We start from the raw sequence: 25,811 nt of genomic DNA, 5'->3' as shown, positions 1-25,811 counted from the left end.
ACCACATTCGTGTTGATGAATAAACATGTAACAGTGTATTACCAAGTCAGATAGTAGTGGCTTGGTCGAAGTGCAGATATTCCGAAGCTTCCCCATATGCATTTATTTGCAAAGAAATTACCTCATGAAAATGAAATATTATTGCCGTTGTTTGCTCGACTGTTTATCGTGAGTTTTCGTTTTGCCGCCTGCTCTGACAGTAAGACATATTTTTTATCATGATAGCTGGGATGAGACTTCAAAGGACACAAAGGTTCTTCTTCTCGTAAATATAAAATAATGGAGATAACTTGTGAAAACCCAATAAACAGATTTATCGTCGTACTGTAATACTCGGTATCAACAATACTTGTTGTGAGTTTATTGTCCGGTGTGAATAACCTTGTTTTCTGGTTACTGACAATTTGTCTTCGGTGTATCTGTGATTGATTTCCATCTGCAGTCGTTATTTCAGTTAAATACGGTACTACATTTCACTGTTCCTCGAACGCAGTACTCAGTAGTATTTAGAAGATAACTACGCTTGTGGTTATTTACGCTAATAAAAGTCTTACAGTAGCTATTCCCTCGGTTTGTGTTTGCACTAGTCGCAAATTCTTTATTCATTTTTCTGTGAGTCATATTATTTTGTGAAAAGGAATGTATGGTCTACAAGTTAAACGTCAATAACAAAATCTTTACAGCTAATTTGTCATATTCTGTACTTGAAACTCATCGAAAACTTATCTGTTGAGAACTATGAAGAGGTTTTTCTAACAGCTCAGCTGCTACCGCCATTACGATGTTGATCTTAGTAAAGGTCACAGCATTGTGTAAGGATATAGACAATGTAACAAATGCGTTAGTTTAAGAACCATACAGAATTCATAATTATTGTTAGCATATGGCATTCAGTTTCTTTATTCGAAACAAAATTAAATACACCAGTGAGCAAACCCGAAAAGTGTATTTGCAACACATCCTTTGGGAAAGCCTGAGAAATCACATGTAGTATTAAATCCGTTCCTGTAATATTTTTCTTGTTGTGGCAGAGACAGGCATTAACATGAGCAAACCAGGGGCAAGGATATGAGACCTTAGTTTTCGACGTATACAATGTTCAGATAACTTACGGGACTGCAGCCGGGTGATGTCGGCAACCACCGATATTTCTAGAGGAGCACACCCTGCCATTTTCAACGTAAAATTGCAGCAAGTAAGCGCTTTGCATCCGAATTTATAGGCTTAATTTTCAGAGGAAATCTGTAAAGGCAACACACACACACACACACACACACAGACACACACACATATATATATATATATATATATATATATATATATATATATATATATATATATTGTAAGCGCTAGCGCCATCACAAAATAAAGATGACCGACATCAGAAGTTACCGATGGTGAAATTAATAATCAAGGGGTGAGGTAGCATAAACACGGTCCCTCTGTTTTTTTGAGAAGTGAGCGAGCAGGAGTCCAGGCAGAACTTAAACAAAAACTAACATCCCTGTTCATAAGGTTGCTTACTAATTTAATTTCAACATCTTCCTTAATAACACTGTCCCAACAGCTGTAAATGTATGCCAGAATCTCCATGTTGTTATATTCCATATGATGATCGGTGCCAAGATAGTGTTCTGCAATAGCGGATATGCAATACCGTTTTTTTTTCAAAGTCCTGGTAGTCTGACCAGTATATGACATGTCAAAACGATAAGAAATACAGTACACGTCCTCCTTACGCCAATCAAGATCATCCTTTACGGATCCTAAAAAGTATTCTGATCTTGGACAGCGGTCGAAAAACACACTTGACATCACATTTTCGCCAAGTAAGACCAATCCAGTTTGAAATGCTCCCTGTGTGACAATTTGAGCGACTTCTTAGAACACCTTAGAACAGCTGTGTTCCCTTGCTTAATGTGTTGGTCAGGAGGAAGGTGGATGGTACGTTGGGACAAGCCTTTTACAGGAAGCGTACTCATACCGACTTGTATCAGCAGGCTCATAATTGTCACCATCCGGTTGAACATAAAGGAGTACTTCTTACCTTGGTTCACAGGACCCCTGTCATCTCGGACCATGAGGAATTGTAAGCTGAGTTAGCCCATTTCGAAGTCACCTTCCGACAGAATGGTTATAGTGAAAGACTATCGTCCAACTGTGCACCGGGTGAGTGAGGGTAATATCGAAGTGGCACCAAAGTCTACCGCCTTTTTGCCTTACTCAGGGAGCATTTCGAACAGGATTGGTCACATTTTGCGGAAATATATTTTGAAATGTTTTTTTCGACCACCATCTAAGATCATGATTTTTTAGGTTCCGTAAAGGTTGATCCTGGTTCGCGTGAGGCGGATGTCTTCCGTATTCCTTGCTGTTGTGGCGTGTCTTATATTGGTCAAACTATCAGGACTGTGGAGGAACGGTCTACTGAGCATAAACGGCACACATGCATAGAACAGCCGAGCCAATCCGCCATTGCAGAACACTTTCTTGGCACCGGTCATACTATACAATATAACAACATGGATGTTCTGGCATGCACTTCCAGCTATTGGGATAGTGTTATTAAGGAATCTAATGAAATCAAATTAACAAGTAGCCTTATGAACGTGGATTTGTCAAAAAACGGAGGGACGGAGTACATGTTATCTCATCCATTGGCTACTAATTTCACTATCGACAGCCTCTGAAGTCAGTCACTTTGGATTTGTGATGGCGCTAGTGCTTACAGTGTGTGTGTGTGTGTGTGTGTGTGTGTGTGTGTGTTATCTTTCCGGATTTTGTCGGAAAATCGAGGCCTTAAATTCGATTACACAGCTCTTACTTGCTGCAATTTTGGGTTGAAAATGGCAAGGTGTGCTCCTGTCCAAATACCTATTGTTGTCGACGACGTCACCTGCCTGTATTCCCGTAAGTTACTTGATGGGAAACGGATACTAACTCTACGGAAACGGTTAAGATGTTGCTGGAAAACACAGACTTGCATAAACAGGCAGGTGCATTAGAGAGGACAGATCTCCGTCTAGCATGGCAGTATCCATCCTACATCTTAGTACTGATACACTAGTGTCTCCTTTTTCTGCTAAAGCAGGGGAGAATGTTTTGATGTTTATAGAAAATTTTTTGACAACCGTAAAGTTGGGATAATGTCTGGAGGAGAAATTGTTGCATATGATGAAGTTACCGTCGGTGGGAGATACAAAAGCATACGTGATGTATCACGAAAAATTGAGGAATGCTCAGATATTTGAAGTTCTTAGGACAGGCTTATTACAGATATAGGAGGAAGAATAGCTATAGATATTAGCGGGCACGGTTAAATAGTTTATCATAAAGAAACAGGGTAAATTCGTTGAGAGGTTCCTGGTCTCTCATTACATATGAGTTGACAAAAGGTGATAGTAACGGTAAGTATGGGAGGCGTGCCAGAGATAAATCCCTGCAGTCGCGCTATCCTCTGTGTCCTCGGTGGCTCAGATGGATAGAGCGTCTGCCATGTAAGCAGGAGATCCCGGGTTCGAGTCCCGGTCGGTATACACATTTTCATCTGTCCCCGTTGACGTATATCAACGCCTGTAAGCAGCTAAGGGTGTTCATTTTATTGCAAGTAACGGTAAGGTCCTTCTGCAAGAAGTAGAAAAGAGAGTATTTTTGCAAGGTTGCCACCCGAAGTATCGAGATAGGTACGGACAGTTTCCTAAGGACTTAGCTGGAATCGTAGGAACGGTAACAGCACTGGAGGAGATATACACAGTGACCTTCAACATCTACATCTTCATCTACAGCTACATACGTATTACGCAATCACCGTTTGTGCGTGGCGGAGGGTACCACGTTCCACTACCAGTAATATCCTTTCCTGTTCCACTCGAAGATACACCGAGGAAAAGAGGGCCTTCGTACGTTCTCTAATTTCTCTCATCTAATCTTCGCGGTCCTTAGCGAAATATAGGTGGCGACAACAGAAATGGTTTGCAGCCAGCCTCTAATGACGGTTTTCTGAATTTCCGCATTAATATCTTGAGAAAAGACCGACGTCTCCCGACTGGAGTTCCCATTTGAGTTCACGAGGCATTTCCTTACACTTGCTTGCTGATCAGATGTACCCGTAACAAATCTAACAGGACGCCCCTGAATTGCTTGGATGTCTTCCCTTAATTCGACCTGATGGCTGTCCCAAACACTCGAGCAGTACTCAATAATGGGACGTACTAGCGTTTTATACGTCGTCTGCTACACTGTCCCAAAATTCTCCCTCCAAAAAGAAGTCAAGCGATCGTCTTCCCGACAATCAATGTGACGTGATCTTAATCCGTGATAAAAGGGTCCGTGACGTCAAATTTTACCCAATAAATTTAAGATGAACTGTAACGTGTTTAGAGGCAGAATTTTGCTTAATTGACTTAGTGGATCGAAGGGAACGTAAATTTTCATTGGCCGTAGTCGTGTACGTGCCTGTGGCAGGTTTGAACCTCATAGGAAAGGTGTGATTAAGCCAACTGTGATACCAATTATGTGGCGCTGATGTAGTGATGTGCATTCTCTGGGATCGGATATATTCAGTATTTGGGCAGGGTGCAGCGTTTCCGGGATGCCTGGACGTTTTATCTAGTATAGGCCATCGTTTCTGTGCCGGCTTGTGTTTAGGTTTCCTATTTGAACGTCACGCTAAAATTGATATTTGACAGCGTATAATGGAACTCTATGGGACACCGTTTTGCCGGCCGCGGTGTTCTAGCGGTTCTGGCACTGCAGTCCGGAACCGCGGGACTGCTACGGCCGCAGGTTCGAATCCTGCCTCGGGCATGGGTGTGTGTGATGTCCTTAGGTTAGTTAGGTTTAAGTAGTTCTAAGTTATAGGGGACTTATGACCTAAGATGTTGAGTCCCATAGTGCTCAGAGCCATTTGAACCATTTTTGAACCGTTTTACCTTAGGGGAAACTGTTGTCACTGCCACAAGGTTCATTTCCCACAAAAATGGAACCAATTACACAGCTTCGAAGCCACTATGGATTAATCCGCCTGCTAAATTACTGCAAGGTACCGATAAACTAATATGGGTGAGCGTAGGAACTGATTTGCAGGGAAATATTTTATGTGTGGCCGAACCACTAAGATGGGGAGCAGGTGATGTCCATTATATAAACTGAGAAAAGGTGGGGGAGAAAGGAAAGGAAAGGAAAGGAAAGGAACCATTGATGTCAGCTGTATCGGGAGTTTATGCAGAAACAGCGGCGACAAGAGCAAATGTGTGCTTACTAGGCGCTGCATTAACCACTGCGCCACCTGGATACAGTGTTCGTCGCAATTGCGCGGACTGTCTCGATACGCCCCTCGCCCGACCCAAATTCCCACCTAGCACCACCTACCCGCAGTCTCCATCCATGTCCTCCATGCTCGCTACTTTGAGATTGCGGCAGGAGGTCGGACGTAATTGTGCATCCACTCTGAAGATGGTGGATTCATTGTCCATCGAGGCAAATCAATTATATGAATGGATGGTGTCTGTTCTTTAGGACACAACGCATGCATGTACGAAGAAACAGACATCAGGCATTAATATAACTGATTCACCCCGATAGGCAATGAATCCACCAACTTCAGTGCGACTACGAAGTCTCGGCCGAGCTCTGAGGGGATCTCAAGGTAGCGAGCATGGACGAAATGGATGGGGACTGACCCGGGTTCCCGGGTTCGATTCCCGGCGGGGTCAGGGATTTTGTCTGCCTCGTGATGGCTGGGTGTCGTGTGCTGTCCTTAGGTTAGTTAGGTTTAAGTAGTTCTAAGTTCTAGGGGACTGATGACCATAGATGTTAAGTCCCATAGTGCTCAGAGCCATTTGAACCATTTTTGATGGGGACTGAAGACAGCTGGCGCTAGGTGGGAATGTGTGTAGGCCGAGGGGCGTACCGCACAAGTACGATAACCACTGTGTCCCGGGAGGGGGGGCGCAGTGGTTAACGCAGCTGTCTATTACGCAGCAGATACCGGGTTCGATTCCAGTCCGACACACATTTTCACTCATCGCCCCTGATTCCACATAAAGTCCCGATGCAGCTGACATCAAGACTCGCTTTCCGTTCCTTTCTCTTCCATCCACCTTCAATTTGCATAAAATATATCACAGCTGCGGATTCCGCGTGGTGTCTGTTCTTTTAGGGATGTCCGAAAGAACAAACATCACGCATTCATGTAATAGGCGGTGTCCATTGGGATAGATAATTTTGGGACTGAAGACAAGGACTTGTTTAAAGAATTACTGGTCATCACAGTGGATAGTGCTAGTTCTGCAGGGTCGGCAGCAGAGCTTCTGTAATGTTTGGAAGGTAGGAGAGTTCCAGTCTCTATCCGGCACACAGTTTTAATCTAATAGTGGATCACATAGCATTAAAGTGGCTATTATCGTTGAAAGATCTATTAAGCAGATTAATATGTTGGGCATTGAAACAGTGAGTTTGATTTTGAAGTAATCCATCGATCTGGTAAGAATCACCTCACATCTGTGACAATAACGAGTCGTCGAACTGATTAGACGCATATCGAAGGGGCTCCTTAACAGCAAGAAATTCGACAGTGAAGTAAGACTGCAGAAGTTGTGGATGTACCAGTCTCTGTACACCATGTTATGAAATAAACAAAAGACACTATTTACACTCTTTGACAAACTTATTTACAGTTACCGCACTGACTGTAACTATTACCATGGCGACTAGAAGAGAAAGTGTGCTCACTCCCCTAGTTCACCGGTTCTTCTGCGACGCTCTTGTGACGCACGGAATCACACGTTACTACGGTAAACGCAGCTCACGAAGTCATTCATTCATTCATGAAATTTATGGAATGAAATGAAAAGTGCATGGATTTAATTAACTTACCTCGGTGAACATCAGTTGTCAGCTAGTTTAGATGGTTTCCGGTCAGTCTTGAAAGATTTTGCAGACTTCAGCTTCTCCCGAATTTTTAATGCCCTTGAAAAAACGGTATTTCATATGATGAAGAATCAGCTTAGGAACGATACCCATCATATGATATTCGCAGCGTCCAATTTTGGATATTTCTACACTAATGTGATCCAAACTATGTAGACTTCCGTAAAACATGTCGCCTCATAAACTGTTGTCACGGAGTTTTATCACGACAATGTTTCCCACCGGCATAACAACACTGAAGACTCCTTTCGATGGGCACATGAGCCGTGTTTTAATGTAGAGGATCAGAAATCTCTAATAGATGTAAGTTGGGAGAATGGCATGTCATATGAGTTCCTCCTTCAAATGCATGAACATTTAGGGCATTTCGTGACTCTTCTTGTTTGATGCACCACTTAACCTGCCAGACGATAAACCAAACATTCATTTGCTGAATTACTTTCAAGACCATACGACATACGATGTGGATCGGATTGAGCCTCTGTGAAGTTATGTGCAACACACAGAGTTTTCATAATTATGTCTTCCACTTGCAAAATCTTGTCTCTGTTATTTTGCTGCAAGTGTCTACTTAAAATCCGCATTTGCCTTCCATATGACGTCATCGAAAATTCACATCTACGTTCACAGTTTATCTCGGAAGATAATTAAAGTTTAATAGGAAGGTAAACACACTATAAATTGTGGAAGCTGAGGAAGTCTATTACTGACCGATGATCATTGCAACTCAGAGACACTACGATAACGAAATGAGATCAAAATACATCCTGATTAAATTTTGCTGTCGGCAGGTAACTGAAACCTGTTTTCCCCAAGTATTCAGATACTCCTAAAATACTTCCAACGGTTACTCTTAGAGTTTTGTGAGTTCTTTCTAAAGCAAAGCTCTTAATTTTATCGGCGAGAATGCTTCTCCATTTCATTAACGTTTAGCGAGCCTCTGAATTTTTGTACAATGCTTTCTCAGGGAACAAAGATTTAAGTGCGTCCACTAAGTTGTTCATTCATCTGGTGAATGATTCTGATGATTCGGTGCCTTCGAATTCTATTGCTTTAATTTCGCTTAACAGCTTTATGCCGTTGGTTACTAAGTTACTGAATAACTACAGAACCAATCTTCCATTCTTTAGTTGAAATGACGTGGGAACGCTGCCTTGGTCGCTTACATTACCGAAGGCGGGACCGTGTCACAAAAAAAACTGGGCACAGCAACTATAAATACTCGCCATTTGGACCCTAGATGTACCTTGTCTTCGACTCCTGCCGACCCTGACATACTGCACGCCGACCGTAGAGGTTCACATGTGTACCTATCAGCTTCGACTATAGCCGCGTCGTCTGTTAGCTGCTGGTGTACGAGCCGCTGCTAAACTTGGCGGTGCCGGCGCTCGAGCCAGTGCTACCAAGACGAGACTATCTCCAAGATGACTTCATTATGGCTCTGGGCGTCACCAAGGGTTCGCTTGCTGCACAACGAAGTGCCGCGGTCCTGACAGACCGACCGGAACGATAGGGTGTCCACTACACGCGCGTGCTGCCAGCCACACACTTGATGTCAGTGTAGCTTCTACAAAGTCACACGAGCTGCTTTTAAGTCACTGAGGCGGCTAAAAGCCGCTCTTGCATACTCACTGCACTGAGCCAAGCAGGCTGCAGTATACAACGAAGAGGAAGCAACTACTGCCTGGAGGTCAGTGCATGCAACCGAGCTACACGTCTATACGAGCGCCTTACTGAATAATGAATGTTACTGGACACTGCGCTCTATTGATTCCACAACTGCTGGGGAATTGGCAGTATGCAAACCGCAACCTGCCCGCGGCATCCTGAGATGCCCATCAGGACATTTAGTGGTGCCTAAACTCTCACCATCGTTACACCTTTTAGAGAGAAATAATTCATCAAACTGTGATAGATCTTTGGTAATCCAGACATTGATGCAAAATGTCTTTTTCATTAAAAATTATTTTTATCTAAGGAATGTCGATTGATTTATGTGATGGAGTTCCCAGAATTAGTTGTCTCAGATGCTAATGAGTGTAGCAACATGTCGTTTATCATCATAAATTTAAGTTTACAAGTGACAAAAAGTGTCTCATATCTATAAATCTTTTTCCTGGTATTAATTTACATCTATATTGAAGCCAGACAGAGCACTGTTCTCTAGGGTTTTCTTCTGGGAACCATTTTGTATAGTCAAACGACTCTACCGAAAACAGATTAGAGGACATCGTGTGGGCTGCATGCAAATTAGGCGGAACGAAATACAGATTGTACAGATACTTCTGAGTTGATAATATATATCGTCCTCTGTGAGAACACTGCAAGAGAGCAAAAGCTTAATACGCTGCCAAGAAGGATGATTGGGCTCATAAACCCTGTCATCAACGTCTCCCATGTTTCGTCACACATATTTCCAAACGATTTTAACCAAAGATAATCTTTCACATTAATCGTGCGTAAAATTGTGATGGTCCAAGTTGATCTCTTTCTACATCTACAACTACGTCCACATCTACATCAACATACTTCCTTCGCAGACCACAGTACTACTAGTTATTACTTTCCCTATTCCACTCGCAAATAGAATGAGGTAAAAATCTGTTAGCATGTCTCCGTATGAGCCCTTATTTCTCGTATCTTATTTTCGTGGTTCTACCCGCGAAATGATTGTTGACTGCAGTATAATCGTTCTGCAGTCAGCTTCAAACGCCGATTCTCTAAATTTTCTCCATAACGTTCCTCGAAAAGAACGTCGCCTTCCCTCCAGGGACTCCCGTTTGGTTCCCGAGTCATCTCCGTAATACTTACGTGCTGTTCAAAGCTACTGGTAAAAAACCTTTACCCTAATACTTGTGGTTTTCATAGGTGCAGTTGTGAAAAACTTTCTGTGACATCATAATAATGGTACATGATAGTATGAATGTTAAGTATTTGCAAATCGTAGACAGCCCCTGTAGTCCTTAGAATGTAGTCTACGCAAACATCTCGCGTCAGATAACAACCTCTAATCTGTAGGTGGTCAGTTGTTTAGTCTAGGATTATCCAGGAATAGTGATTTCCAGAGACTCGAGGAAGTACCTCGAAAATTTACTCCACTCAAGTGATCGGATCCTGAAAGAAAGGCTGCAGTTATAAAACCTCCGAACAGCACCGACGGTGATGTATGCTGATTTGTGAAGGTGCGTATGCTCACATATTGTTTTCAGCATTGGACTATAAGCGAATTTTCCTATTTTTGGCCTCCTACCTCCTGTTACACACATAGTAATCTCACGTTCACGTGGATTTCACACGCTGTTGGTAATGGTATTGTGTAACTCATTCGCATCAAACCCCCCATCCATATGTAAAAGTATACAGTTACCAGTTAGTATTAAAGGTCTGAAACAATAGTGAGTAGTCTAGCAGTTAAACATACTGATACTGTAAACAGATAGTCAGCGGTACACTGAACAAAACAGTAACGGCATTCCCAGTTCCGCCTCCTCCGCGTAGAGACACATAGGTGTCTTCGGGAGCAATTTGTAATAATATATTTATTAGTAGATTTAGGCCATTCGTTTTTAGGGCTAGTACATCAATTACTAGCAGGCAAACGGTCAAACAGTCAAATTTTACTTAAAGTTAATGCTGGAGTACCAGTATAGCAACAAAGTAAGCATATTTGTTTAGTGGAAATTATTTGGTAGACACACAAGATCTCTCGTTTCGCTTAAATACTGTCCCCTTGCCCTTTGTACACGGCGTAGTATTCTAGCTCGACTGCGGCGTGAAATAATCCTAGTAATTCGAATCGAGGTACTCAAAGTAGGTCTTTGATATGGTGGCGCTTGAGAGACCCATTGTCTGTATGATTTAGCAAATTTAACACTGAAATGTTCCAGATCTGATTATCTCGGAGTGATAAGATCTCTTATCTTCACCCTTCTATCCGTAGGTCACTCAAGGCTTCCATTAGAAGGTCTTGCGATATTTTAGTCACATACCACACTAACGTATCAATAAGACTGCTGTCATATTTAACAGAGAAGCTACTTCGTGTTTAGCTGATTATTAGTGAACAATCAAGGTTACGTTTATGCAGCTACTACGTGTTACGTTTTACTGGATGGCGACAGATGTCAAAAAGAAGAAACGAGAGATAATTGAGTGAGCTGAACATTGAGATACATAAATCGCTGCAACGGATAGAACGTTCCTCCGTACTGGTTGATGGCTATAGACAGTAAGGTAATAGCGCACATGAGGAAGCCACAATAAGTGAAGAAGGAACTGGAAGAAACGTGGCAGAGAAGTATGAAAGTAGAGACATTTGTCGCACCCGTCAAACTCACGCAATCCTTTAAACGCAAGGATCAATCTTTTCCTAGCTTCTCATTTCAAATCAACAGATGACTTTTTCTGTTAGGTGACAAATAATAAGGAAAGGTATCACGGGGCAAGCTATCATCCTTCTGTCTTAAGAGGACCACGGTGGACGATAGCGTTTCACTCCCATCTTCCTGGTACATAAACGAATGAAATAAACAATAAAAATAAAACACATTTAGACGGTTTGCAAAATTAGCCTTAGGAAAGAATTTACACTAGTTATCGTAACGTATAATCACGATATACGACTCGTAGTCATAAAAGGTAAAATTAAGTAATTTTTTTTCTTTGCCGGTATACGTATGTAGATTTTGTACACCTTGAAACACCCACGACTGAGAACCGTAGCGTGCCGCTAGGATTTGATAAGATGACGATTGTCTGCTTCTTTTTTTGGCCTGTCAGACGTCTTTTACGGTAATTTGGTGTAATTGATTCCAGTGTTTACGAGACTGCAGTTATATGCCCGTAAACAAATAAGAAATTAGTTAAATACCTGTATACTTTAGAGCTGATAGTTAAAACTTTATGACTACCCTTTCTAACATGGTGCACTACTGTGCTATCAGAATCCTGCCAAGAGTCACTATTCATTTCCGTTTTTTATTAACTTCGTCAAAATCCCTAAAGTCTGCACATGAGTATTCGCATACATTCCTAATGCACATTTGTTTTCCACAATGTTTACATCATATGATTCTGGTGATCACTGTCCAAAAACTGTATTTAGATGTGATACTCAGTTACCTAATGAACTCAGAGTTTGCTCTCTGTGACAGTACCTTCTGAAACTCAAATAATCTTCTTACAAATGGTTTTCTACTTTCCACTAACTCACTTTGCTATAACATAATTTATTCCATGATAGCCGGCAGGGGTGGCCGAGCGGTTCTAGGCGCTACAGTCTGGAACCGCGCGACCGCTACGGTCGCAGGTTCGAATCCTGCCTCGGGCATGGATGTGTGTGATGTCCTTAGGTTAGTTAGGTTTAAGTAGTTCTATGTTCTAGGGGACTGATGACCTCAGCAGTTAAGTCCCATAGTGCTCAGAGCCATTTGAACCATTTTTTATTCCAAGATAAATAACGTGTTGAGCAGAAAGTGCATACCTCTGACCAAATATATTATAGACAGGAGTAAATTGCGGGGAAAGATTATTCTAATAGTACAAATTACTTCAAAATTTGATTCTTATGCTAATGGATATATTTACCTATCAACCAAACAAAATGTTTACATGTGCTGTTGTTGCGATATTCAACCTGAAGACTAGTTTGATGATGCAACAAATTACTTTTCCCCCATGGCGGTTCAGACATCCTATCTGTGCACATAAAGTTAAATATTCTTCCGAAGCAACACATTTAAAAAGCTTCCACTCTCTTCTTGTCTTTGTTACTTGTCATTCACGTTCTATTGCTCGCCAAGGCTACACTCCAGACACTCCATATTTTCAGCAAGTACTTCCGAACATTTAAATTTATGTTACATATTAACAAATTTCTCTTTGACAAAAATGCTACGTTTACGTCACCTATCACTATCAGTTACTTTGTTGCCCGCACAGCAAAACGCCTCTACTACTTTTAGTCAAGAGTGACGTCCGCCACACACCGTTGGGTGGCTTGCGGAGTATAAATGTAGATGTAGATGTAGACGTAGATACCGTTTTCTAATCTAATTTACTCAGCATCGCCTTATTTGATTTGCCTATACTCCATATTATCTGATTTTACTTTTGTTGATGCTTATCTCATTTCACAAATGTATATGCTTTCCAAACCTCAATTATTATGACAACAAATGGTAAACTTTTTCAGAGGAGTATGTGTGTTTGGAGGGGGGGGGGCGGGATGGGCGTGGGGTGGGGGAGGGAGGAAGGACGATGTTATTGCTTCAGCTCACAGTATGTAAATAAAGTTAATCTGGTTATACTCAATTACTAGTTGCTATTCTTTAACTTGGACCAGTTTTCAGAATATTTACCGTTTTTACCAAACTGCATTTACTTAGTAGGACATCAAGTTGGAAGGACGAGAAGCCCCTTCGACGTGGAGTAACGGGGAATCAAAACAATTGGTAAGCAGATGGCCTACAAAAGACGAATTCTTGGCAGGACAACAAAAGGTATAATATGTGGTGTCACTATCTAGTTTTAGTAGAACTTGGAATAATTTGTAAGGCACCACGGTGTAGCATTGTGTCAAGCTACCGATGGGCAGTAAGCATGTGGTATCATGTGGGTCACAGCAACTCATTCTTGAAAGGATTGTGGGTCGGGGTAGCCATACTCAGTGGAAAACTGCACCTTGCAGCGGTAATAGCCAGAGTGGGCAGGATGGTGTCACTACACCAGAGCAAGACTCCTGTTATGAGTTACATGACAGGGTGTAGGACTTTTGCGCAACAGGTGCACACCAGTGCCACATAAAAAAAGTAAAATTTGACGCAAAGACATGCGGAGTTCAGCAGCTCTACCAAGAGACCAGGTCAACGCCAGGCAATGAGAGGACTGGACAACGCCAGCTGCAGCCACCAGTTCGCGATCCTGTTTGGCCAGCCGCTTCCTGCAATGAGTCTCCTAGCAGGACTTGCTGCCACAGCGCTGCTGATCTGCCATCCGTGCCTACCAGAGTCTGACTTCTGGAATGGGGCAGCGGGTCATGTTCCATGCACGATAGTCTTCCTGCACCTTCGCAGTGGATACTGGCGGGCCTGAACCCTCGAAATGCGAGCGTCTGCCACTGAAGAACACCGTTGTAGCATAACACGGAGCGCCTCTGACGCCAAGACCGTGGTCCACTGTCAGATCATTTCCATCACTTTGCCTCATTTTGCATCGCGGGACGCTGACGTTGCGCGAAATCTTAAGAAAGTCGCGTGTGCAACATTGGAAACATGAACAATAAGTACGGAAGTAGGGAACGCAGCATTAAGCTGAATAGGCTGGAGGCTTCAGTCACTCTGTAGACATCCTTTAGCTTCCCAACATGCACTGTACACCCAAAGGGCACACAATTTCTGAACTATGCAATTTACACAGACAGGAATACACACTGAAAGGAAATTTTTGACCGTGAGCAGGCGTACAAAAATTTCATAACGTGCCATGAACGGGTTCACTTTGACTCTCCCCCCTTCGCGCCCTATCCTGAAGTTCAACTTTCCTTATAGAAGGTACGTTTAGCTTCATAAGGTTACTGCAAAACAATGCGCAGCAGTAATGAATGATATGTGGAAGACCATAGAGGAACTCTGTGTCACTGTCATGCTCGTTTGGGAACCGGCAGCAATTAGAAATCTTAACCGTAGTATTATACTATGCGATGAATGTACTACTACGGTTGAGATGTGTACCCCGTAATGCAACTACATTATCACTTGCATATACACGCATTACCTTCACGTTCACTCATTCTTTGACAACTAAAGATTTGTAAATATGTGTTATCGTTCTGCATATCACATAATAATAGCCAATGCGAAATACGGAGCCGGCCGGTGTGGCCGAGCGATTCTAGGCACTTCAGTCTGGAACCGCGCGACCGCTACGGTCGCAGGTTTGAATCCTGCCTCGGGCATGGATGTGTGTGATGTCCTTAGGTTAGTTAGGTTTAAGTAGTTCTAAGTTCTAGGGGACTGATGACCTCAGATGTTAAGTCCCATAGTGCTCAGAGCCATTTGAACCATCTGAAATACGGAACTAAATGCCTTAGAAACGAAACAATCAATTATCAACTCATAACTGAGAACTGAGCTGAGTTCGAAAAACCGTGTCAGTGTAAAATTTGAAATTTTCCCGGCAAATCAACTGGTAAAACAGTCGAAATATCGTGCAATGAAGTTTACGACGACCGGCTGCAAACCCGAAATCTTTTTGACCAACCGTGTCAGTATTTCCCGTTTAATCTTTGACACAAAAAATTGCAGGTAATAGTATGCCAATATGCAAACGGGACCTATTGTTTAATAATCAGAAACGACGCTCGTCGGCGTGATACTAACGGTATCTTTTGCTGCTGTGATAACATTGTGGGACTTTCCAGGATGTGCTGAAGCAAACGTTTCCTCCGTCAACAGCAGGCTGTTTACGTGGCCGCTCTTCGCGGTAATGGAATTTATGCACAAAACCAAATTTGCATAATAAATTATTCAGGTAAAATATTGAGCGCCCGGCGATATATGGTCAGAAGTGCTGCAGATCCATGAAATGGCAAATAAATTGGCTCTGCATACCGTTGTGGATATTCTGTGGAGAAGGTGCAGGAAAGGAGCGAGAATTCAAAACTCGTTCTTTGTTAATGGTGCCATATGTACCACAGAAGTAAAATGCACACCTGTGTAAGCATAAAGAGACCAGACAGCGACAGGGGACCGCGTTCTTGTGATGTTCAATAGTAGGTTACTCTTTTTTTGTTCTAATAATGTAAATGACACTACAATTTTCTTCATCGCATACATTGCTCGGAGATGGAAGTATCCTCTAACAAAAACGAATTACACGGCGAAGATAATTTATAACTTCCTATCTGCAGTTCTCCGCTTTTTCTTCCATCTGTCTCAAACAGGTTTTGGCAAAGGAACGGACACTTGTAAGTTTTCAATAGTTTTATGTAAGCAGCTGAGGGACTGAACTAGAGTGAATCGGTAAAATAATTGTCCAAACATGCATGTCGTTCATTACGAGACTAGAAGAGTAATGGAAGATATGGACCAACAGTTCAATTGCCTAGCCTTCTTGGCACTGCATAAGTACTCCGAGAATAATAGCTCTTCTTGAAATGACGATAAAAAATTGTTTCAGACTCCAAACTCGAGAGCGGAGTAGCAGATCTGTGATGTGTGGTTCTCTTTGACAATTAAGATAGACAACATAGACCGAGGTGACAAAAGTCATGATATACCTTCTAATGTCGTGGCGGACCTCCTTTTGCCAGGCGCACTAGAGCAGCTCGACGTGGCATGGACTCAACAAGTTGTTGAAAGTCCCCTACAGAAATACTGAGCCATGTTGCCTCTATGGCCGTCCATAAGTGCGGAACCTCTCGATTATGTCTGATAAATGTTCGATGGGATTCATCTCGGGTGATATGGCTGGCCAAATCATTCGCTAGAACTGTCCACAATGTTATTCAAACCAATAGCGCATAATTGCGGCCTGGTGACGTGGTGCATTGTCATCCATAAAAATTCCATCGCAAATGGCTGCAAATAGTCTCCAGGTTGCCGAACATAATCATTTCCAGTCAATAGTCGGTTCAATTGGACCAGAGGACCCATTCCATTTCATGTAAACACGGAACACACTGTTGTGGGGCCACCACCTGCTTCCACAGCACCTTGTTGGCAACTTGGATCCATGGCTTCGTGGGGTCTGCGCCACTCTCGAACCCTACCATCAGCTCTTGTACAGCTGAAATCGGGACTCACCTGACGAGGCCACGGTTTTCCAGTAATCTAGCGTCAGACTGATATTGTCACGAGCCCAGGAGAGACGCTGCAAGCATGTCACGCTGTTAGCAAAGCCACTCGCGTTGATCGTCTGCTGCCATAGCCAATGAACGCCGAAATTCACCTCACTGTTCTAACGGATACGTTTTTTGTCGTACGTCCCACATTGATTTCTGCTGTTATTTCACGCAGTTTTGCCTGTCTGTTAGCGCTTACAACTCCACGCAAACACCGCTGATGTAAGTCGTTAAGTAGAGGCCGGCGACCACCGTGTTGTGCCTGGTGAGAGGTAAAGCCTGAAATTTGGTATTCGCGGCACACTCTTGTTCTCACACTGTGGATCTCAGAATACCGAATTTTAGGACGATTTCTGAAATGGAAAGTCCCATGCCTCTATTTCCAACTACCATTTCGATTTCAAAGACTGTTAATTCCCCTCACGAATGTCACCGGTCCACAATTGTTCGCAATGTTCTGGACAATTCTAGCAAATGATTTGGCCTTTCAGATCGCCCGAGGTGAATTCCATAGAACATTCATGGGACATAATTGAGAGGACAGTCCGTGCCCAAAATCCTACACCGACACCTTGGCAATAATGGACAGCTATAGAGGCAGTATGGCTCAGCATTTCTGCAGGGGACTTCCAACGACTTGTAGAATCCATGGCACGTCGGGTTGCTGCACTACGCAGGGAAAAAGAGGGTCCGACACGATATTAGGAGGTATCCTATGACTTTTGGCATCTCATTGTATAAACTATTGAGAACTGATGGACACTATAATGGAAATAGAGTTTTTTGTCCTGTTACCAAAGATTCTGCGTTTACCGTCGCAATACCTGTGGTCCATTTGGACGGACTGTATTATGTAGCTATCTGGCAGGAGAAACGGTCACTACGAGCAACTGGCTCCAAGTATTAGCTTTAAGACGTTTGCCATGGTAGGTGAGTACTTTTTCACTATTGCGTATTTTTCGATACTTATTTCATGAACATATGCACCAATTGTAGACAGAATCTATAAGTGTTTTTTAAGGCTTTCCTATGTAATAAGTTTTGGTAGTATTGTATGTTTCTTTAATTATTGTTAGTGCTGTCCACTGTAATGGACTCAGGGACTTCATGCCACATTTTTTAGCACTTGTTCGTAGGCGTCAGTGGTGATTATCTTCGCTGCTTTCCAATAAATTTCTTGTTGTGATTGATGCTAAATACCATTATCTGACATACTGTTATTAATGTTTGTAAGTACAATCATTTTCTGGAACAGTAATGAAGTCATGAATATCCAGGGCTGTCCACCTGATAGCAAACATGATTATTGTAATTTACAATGAGATGAACACCCTTAGCTGCTTACAGGCGTTGACATACGTCAACGGGGAAACATGAAAATGTGTGCCCCGACCGGGACTCGAACCCGGGATCTCCTGCAGTCGAAGATAGATGTGATATACGTTCAGGTTCCTCGCCCAGCAGTAATCGTTCGCGCGGCTCCCCCCGTTGGAGGTTCAAGTCCTCCCTCAGGCATGGGTGCGTGTGTTGTCCTTAGCGTAAGTTAGTTTAAGTTAGGTTAAGTAGTGTGTAAGCTTAGGAACCGATGACCTCGGCAGTTTGCTCTCATAGGAACTTACCATAAATTTCCAATTTCCAGCAGTAATCGGTTGCCACAATAAAAATATGGGTGGCATAAACCTGATTGACAGGACAATGAGTTTTTTTAGGATCTGTACTAAACCAGAGAGTGGACTGTAAAAACTATGCTTCACCTCGTAGATACCGGGCCGCGCGGGATTAGCCGAGCGGTCTGGGACGCTGCAGTCATGGGCTGTGCGGCTGGTCCCGGCGGAGATTCGAGTCCTCCCTCGGGCATGAGTGTGTGTGTGTTTGTCCTTAGGATAATATAGTTTAAGTAGTGTATAAGCTTAGGGACTGATGACCTTAGCAGTTAAGTCCCATAAGATTTCACACACATTTGAACATAGATACCTGAAATGCAAATAGTTGGAATCAATAAAGAATTAACCGAATTAAAAATTATGAGCCAAAGTAGAGTATCCTGCAGTATCTTGATTTCAGGCTAAGAATTTCAGACCATCTGTTAAGTGGGCAAGAGGAACAACAGTCTTAAGGAGAAGATGAGGACTCAACTCCTAAAAGGCGAAGCTACTGCTCATCAACTGTAGCCCATTTGCCAGAAATGGCTGAGTTCAAAAGTAGCACAAGGTGTAAGAGCACCGGCTGCTCGATGAAAACCAAAATAAAGTGACAACACTGTTCAGCTTTCCTCTGTCTAAAATCACAGAACAAATGTTTCTCGAGTATCATCAAAAATAAGATTGTCACAATTAATGTCTTTTTTAAATTTATAATCAGTGTATAAGTGATATCTGCCTAATGAGGCTATATTCTGTTAAGCACACCATCAATAAAGTAATTTTCTTAAATTTTTCGCTTCCTTTCTAACGTTTGCTAATATGTCACCAAGACCCAACGTCCATTGCAATAGGCACTCCTGAAACTCATTATTTTTTTACGAATTTCAAAATTTTTGTGCATTTAATTTCAATTTCTGTTTTACAGGTTCATAAAATCTGCTGCAAATAAATTGACGAGAAATGCAGCCAGGTCTCTGAAAGACGTTCATAAATGATCTGACGGACAGGGCGAGCAGCAGTTTACGACTGTTTGCTGATGACGCTGTAGTTTACGGGAAGGTGTCGTCGTTAAATGGCTTGAAGAGGATACAAGATGGCTTAGACAGAGTTTACAGTTGGTTTTATGAGTGGCGGGTTGCTCTAAATGCAGAAAAATTAAAGTTATTGCGTATGAGTATGAAAAACAATCATGTAACGTTCGGATATAGCATTAAAATTGTGATGTTTCAGAGTAACATCGATCAAATATCTATGAGTAACGTTGAAAACGATATGAAATGGAATGATTACATAAGGTTGGTAGTAGGGACGACGAATTCTCGACTTTTATTGGGAAAATTTTGGGAAATGTAGCTCGTCTATAAACGAGACAACGAATAGAACGACAGTGTTACCCATTATTGAGTTCTGTTCACATGCTTGGGATTCCACCAGGTCGGATTAAAGAAAGACTTAGAATCAATTCACAGGCTGGCTGCTAGATTAGTTACCAGTAGGTTCGATCAGGACGCAGATATTACGGAGATGCTTAACTGGAAATCACTAGCGAGTAGGCGACGCTATTTTCGAAGGCACCATTACGAAAATTTGGAGAACCAGTAGTTAAGGCCGACTGCAGAACAATTTTGTGTCACCAACGTACATTTCGTGTAAGGGCCAACAAGATAAGGTGAGAGAAATCAGGGTTCGTATGGAAGTTTACAATTAGTCGTTTTTCCCTCGATCTGTCTACGGGAGGAACAGGAAAGGAAATTATTGTGGATTGGCAAGAGAGCCAACCCGGTTTTGAGAGGAAGCCGAAAGGCATGCGTTTTAGCTCACGCAGGCTGGCGTGAGGTCTGGAACAGGACAAGGAAATTAGACTAGCAAAAAAGGACGTAGCAGTGGAATACTTAACTTTAATCCATAAATGGTGAACATCGCTGTTGACGGTACATGTTTTACAGCATCAATAGTAACTGGTAATGGCGCCTTGCTAGGTCGTAGCAAATGACGTAGCTGAAGGCTATGCTAACTATCGTCTCGGCAAATGAGAGCGTATTTTGTCAGTGAACCATCGCTAGCAAAGTCGGCTGTACAACTGGGGCGAGTGCTAGGAAGTCTCTCTAGACCTGCCGTGTGGCGGCGCTCGATCTGCAATCACTGATAGTGGCGACACGCGAGTCCGACGTATACTAACGGACCGCGGCCGATTTAAAGGCTACCACCTAGCAAGTGTGGTGTCTGGCGGTGGCACCACAGAAATGACTAATAGTGATATACGGTACCCTCCGCCACGCACCGTAAGGTGGCTTGGCGAGTATGTACACTGTTAAGCCAAAACATTATGACCACTCATTGCACACCGCGACGTTGAATCCCTCCTGGTAGCGCTGCGGACATGTGACGCGATAGCGAAGGTATGTAAGCGGCCGGGTGGTCACCATAGTGAAGATAATGGGCTGCAGATGGGGAAATCCATTGAGATAAGCGACTTTGACGTGGGGCAAATTACTATCACGCACATCCTGTGAAGAGTATCTATCACGACAGTAGCACGTGAACATTCGACCTGCTTTGCCGTTTTCTACAGGGAAACTCTCACTAGGTGCTAAATGGTTGGACGTCCATGACTCTTCACAGAACGTGAGATTCGGAGGCTTGTCTGCTCTGTAAGTAGGATAGACGGTGATCTGTGGCATCTATGCCGAAGGAGCACAATGCTGAGGCACGCACGGGTGTTTCGGAGGACACCGTTCATCCTACATTCTTCAGCACGGAGCTCCGCAGTAGACTACCTCTACGTCTTCACATGTTGACCCAATGACATCGTCAATTACGATTTCACTGGGCACAGACCTTCGGGATTCAACTGTCGAGCAATGGAAAAGTATCGGCCCTTCGGGTGAATCACATTTTCTTTACACTAGGTCGATCGTCGTCTCCACAAACGCCGTCACGGAGGTGAAAGGCGGCTTGAAACGTGCAGCGCGACACGGACATAGGGTAGTCGGAACAGTATTATGCTGTGGGAGACAGTCTCCTGTGCTTGCATGAGATCTGTGGCTGCGAACCACCTGCATCCCTTCATGCTTGATGTCTTCCCCGACGGTGATGTCTTCTTTCAGTAGCATAACTATCCTTGTCTCTGAGTCAGAACCGTGCTACAGTGGTTTCAGGAGCGTTATAGTGTACTCACGTTGATGTCTTGGCGACCAAATTCGCCTGATGTAATTCCGGTTGAACCCATCTGGGTCGCTGTAGGGCACCATCACCGTGTACACAAATCAATGGCAAGTTATTTACGCGAATTACATGACCTATGCTTAGATATCTAATGCCACATACCTTCTCAAACCTGCCAACAAATTGTCGAATCCCTGATACGTAGTATCAGTGATGCATTTCGTTCCAAATCCGGACAATCAAGCTGTTAAGCAAATTGTCAAAATGTTTGGGGCCCTCAGTGTACCGTATGTAGATGTAGAATAGTGCATGTGTCGAGCTGCCTTTTCCGCGGGAGTTATACAAGCCTCGGATCGAATCGGCCCAGTGAATTATCGACGAAGGGTCGGGGTACCAGTTATCCTGTATGTGGTTTTTAGGGGGATTCCAACATCTCACGAGATGAATACTAGGTTGGTTCCCATATTCTTACTCAGATACACACTACGCAAACAATTAGGACACTCTCTCACACTTGCACACAGAATTTACGTAATACGCAGACAGGTTGTATGCACCGCTTCTGTCCTGGGGGGTGAATAGGAAACTGATGACTTCAGCTGTTTGGTTCTCCTTAAACACATACTAAGCGTCAGGATCAGCGAGCAGCTGTTCTTCTAGACGACTGTTTATCTGAACGTGTCTGTCGTTGCGGTAAACAAGAAACGTGATTCATCCCGAAACGTCATAAATTTGCACTGATACTGGGTGGAATCCGCGCTCACTGTGACCGTAATGGGCGATGTCGTTGGATGAACACGGAAACACGTACGAGTCGTCTGCTGCGGAGCCCCATGTTTAACAATGTACGGTGTGCTCCGAAACACTTATGTTGCACCAGCGTTGTACTCCTCCATCATATCTGCCGTAGATCGCCGTCTATCCTGCTTTTCAGAGCGGAGAAGCCTCAGAGCACCACGTTCCGTGACGAGGCGTTGTCGTCCAAAACGTATGTGACTTTTGTATTACCGAAATGCAGTTTTTATAAGGCAACTTCATAGTGTCATAGATAATGGGATAATACTTCAGTACCTTCCTTTCTGTTTTGCTAGGCTTGTTTAATTTATTTTTGATGTTTCAATCGAATGGCTAGTCTTTTATTTTGATTGTGACATTCTAAATATTAGTGAAGTTGTGAGGCTCTTACCGCGGTGGCGCGAGTTGCGCATGCCGGCGGGCACGATGCTTCTGGGCGCCTGGCAGCGGCGCCAATCGCCCATCTTGATGCGGTACTCGCCGCGGCCATCCTCGCGCACTGGCTCCTGCAGGCACACCAAATCGCACGGCCGCGACTCCACCAGCTGAAACACGACAGCACTCGTTCCTCACACACAGCACACCGAGTTGCAGGAGCTGAAAAGAAAACCTTAACCCAATAAAAATTCGCTCATATTATTTTGTTGATAACTCATGCGGTCTGCTACAACAAAATTAGAACTCCGAAGCTGAAAATACGGAATAGGTTCATTATATCAAAGTATACAAAAACGAAACAGAATTTCGGGGCTAGAAAACCAGCCATTTATACCATTATCTAAATCTGCTAGCACATATGTAACTGGTATACCTTAAAGAGTGATACACACACGAGAAAAAGACCAAGCTTCAAAATTTGTCTTTGATGTTTACTTTAGGTCCTGATAAAGTACAAATTTTAAAATAATAATGGCAGAATATGTAATAATCCTTCCAAAAAAAGGTGCAAGGTGACTTATTGAGCAGTTTCGTTTTGTCGAGGTTCCAAAATTTCTTGCTCATTAACAAACGCAACGTATTTGTAACGAAATGACAGCAAACTGCGAAATATAACGACTACTCACGTCGAGGCACATGAGGAGGACAGGCCGCGTTGCGTACGTCACGAGGGTCCGAGAAAGACAGGTCTTGGAGCGTACGTCACAGCACGTGACAATGCAGGTTTTACGAGTTGCCGGCCGGAGTGGCCGAGCGGTTCTAGGCGCTACAGTCTGGAACCGCGCGACCACTACGGTCGCATGTTCGAATCCTGCCTCGGGCATGGATGTGTGTGACGTCCTTAGGTTTAAGTAGTTCTAAGTTCTAGGGGACTAATGACCTCAGAAGTTAAGTCCCATAGTGCTCAGAGCCTCTTACGAGTTCCAGCAGCCGTCTCTGGTGGCAAGCGAGTAACAATTTCAGATGTATTTAATAATTCTTGACTGCTCGTTTAAATGTATGCAAGTTGTAGACAGTACACGACAGGGTTAAGACGTTTAGTGGGTACATTTTCAATTACACACTGATTTCCCGTGGGCCCTGTACGGAGTAGTGCGTTCGAGAGGTGGGGCGAACAATGGGACTAGTGTGAGGTCATACGTTAGTTGCGAGACCAGTTATTTTCGTGGGTCGCAGGTAGGCATGAGCTCGCTCAACTCAGCAGACGGACTGTATTTATAAACCTGTTGACTCACAATTGGGTATTTAGCAACAATAGGGAATTGACTCTTCGACTGGAATCCGCTGGTGTCGAGTCTTACTGATTTATAGTACCACTACAACCACCAGAAGTCCATAAGCCTACGACTATTTTGTAGCGGCTGTACTAGGTACAATAAAACTAAAATCATGTCAAAATGTTTATCGGTAGCATGAGGCACTACATCTTGCATGAAGTGAGGACTGTTAAGCATAAGAGGCTGAATGCTATAAATAAGTCCTTAAACGATTTATGTCGTGCACAGATCTTAAATTACAGCGTATTGCAACGTTATGTATGTCGTTGCAGTACTAGTGATCAGTAAGACTCCATAACATCGGATTCCAATAGAAGATGCTATTCTTGTTTGTGCGTGAATACATAATTCCGAGTTAACAGGTTTAGAAACGCAGTTGTTCTGTTGAGCTCAGCGAGCTGGCGAGCTTAGGCCTACCCTCGTGACGTACGCGCCGCAGCCTATCTTTGTCATAGGCATCCTACACGCGTGATATCACATCAACACGATCACGTATTGGCTCAGCTATATGCGGCAGCACCTGTTACTTTTGCTAATGTTTCTTTCGAAATAAGTCTAGAAATTTACATCAGATGGCAGCACATGGTGAGGGACAGGTAGCAAGGCGACTGGACACTGCTCTCATATGAAATGAGACCACTTTTCGAGCGATAGATGGCTCGCGCGTCGAAAAAATCGTTGCCCGACCTATAGTCGTGAGCGCTCTTTTGAACACAGCGTTGGAGCCCGAATTATGCTCAATCTTGGTCGCTGAAGTGTGAAATACATATTGCTGGTCTTCAACTTGCAGCGGTCCCAGCGGGGTTAAGCTGATACTGGGGAAGCCTGGTAGTAAGGTATCGCAGAAGCCAAAGGCAGCCAACGAGCACAGTATTGCTGCAGCAACAAGGCTGTTTATTCACTCCGAGATTGGCCGTGCTTGGCACGGCAGTCCTGGTGATGCAGCAGAAAAGTGTTGACTCAGAAGGCCGAGCTGGGCAATTAGCACACTTTCAGGCCATAAAATTCTCCTGTATGTAGCCCAAAGCAATACAACACCACAAAAGCTGTGCTTATGACTTGTGCATAAACTAACCGATTTCAGTCAACGTATGGGCAGTCCAGCAGCGCCTGTCGGGACTAGAGGTCCACCCTGACAAGGACTGGCCAGCAGCCCCCACCATCATTTGGGGCCTTCACCATCACAGGGTCGTGTCCTGGCGCTGATCCCTCTCCCAGGACTTAGTAGCATTTCAGTGACTGCGACTTTTCCCGGCCCACTGCAGCAGCAGCAGCAGCAGGCTCCTGTCGCTCTATTTACTACGTTATGGAAGTTTTGCCAGGAAAATGAGGACCTTTTCCAACATGGATAGCTACGACTCTGGTAATATCAACGTTGGTTTGTGAGGCATGATATGAATACAGTGAAGCGTAACATCCAATAAATATTCTTTCGTATTCAAGAGCCAAGTATCTGAAGAACTAGTCTCTTTTAAATTTTGAGAAATCACTCATCTACAAAACATGAAATATGAAAGAGTATTCCTTGACGCTGGAGCGCATGGTGTTTTGCCATTAACTGTTATTCTATTGTTAACGGGTAGCGTCACATATCATGGTAACCTATGTTGCTTCAGTCCTGTGTCCAATAACAACAGCCAAATTCGTACCAACTCTATAAATGCTTTAGGGTCATTACTGAATAGAAGCTGAAAATTTACCCCAACAGCTATATTTAGCACA

The 25,811-nt window shown here is 43.4% G+C and overlaps 1 protein-coding gene across 2 annotated transcripts in view; it reads right to left on the bottom strand.

Annotated features, from left to right (window-relative positions):
• LOC126183723 (thrombospondin type-1 domain-containing protein 7A-like) overlaps positions 1–25,811 on the bottom strand; it is a 1,149,604-nt gene that overhangs the window by 548,055 nt on the left and 575,738 nt on the right. For both annotated transcript variants that reach the window (XM_049925914.1, XM_049925915.1), the window contains one exon: positions 22,766–22,919. In XM_049925914.1, coding sequence (XP_049781871.1) covers positions 22,766–22,919 — 154 coding nt within the window. The remainder of the gene's footprint in view (positions 1–22,765; positions 22,920–25,811) is intronic.

The sequence above is a fragment of the Schistocerca cancellata genome, chromosome 4, assembly GCF_023864275.1.
Source record: "Schistocerca cancellata isolate TAMUIC-IGC-003103 chromosome 4, iqSchCanc2.1, whole genome shotgun sequence".
In the NCBI taxonomy this organism is placed as follows: Eukaryota; Metazoa; Arthropoda; class Insecta; order Orthoptera; family Acrididae; genus Schistocerca; species Schistocerca cancellata.
Note: the sequence above shows the minus strand (reverse complement) of the source record. Positions and strands in the feature narration are given on the sequence as shown.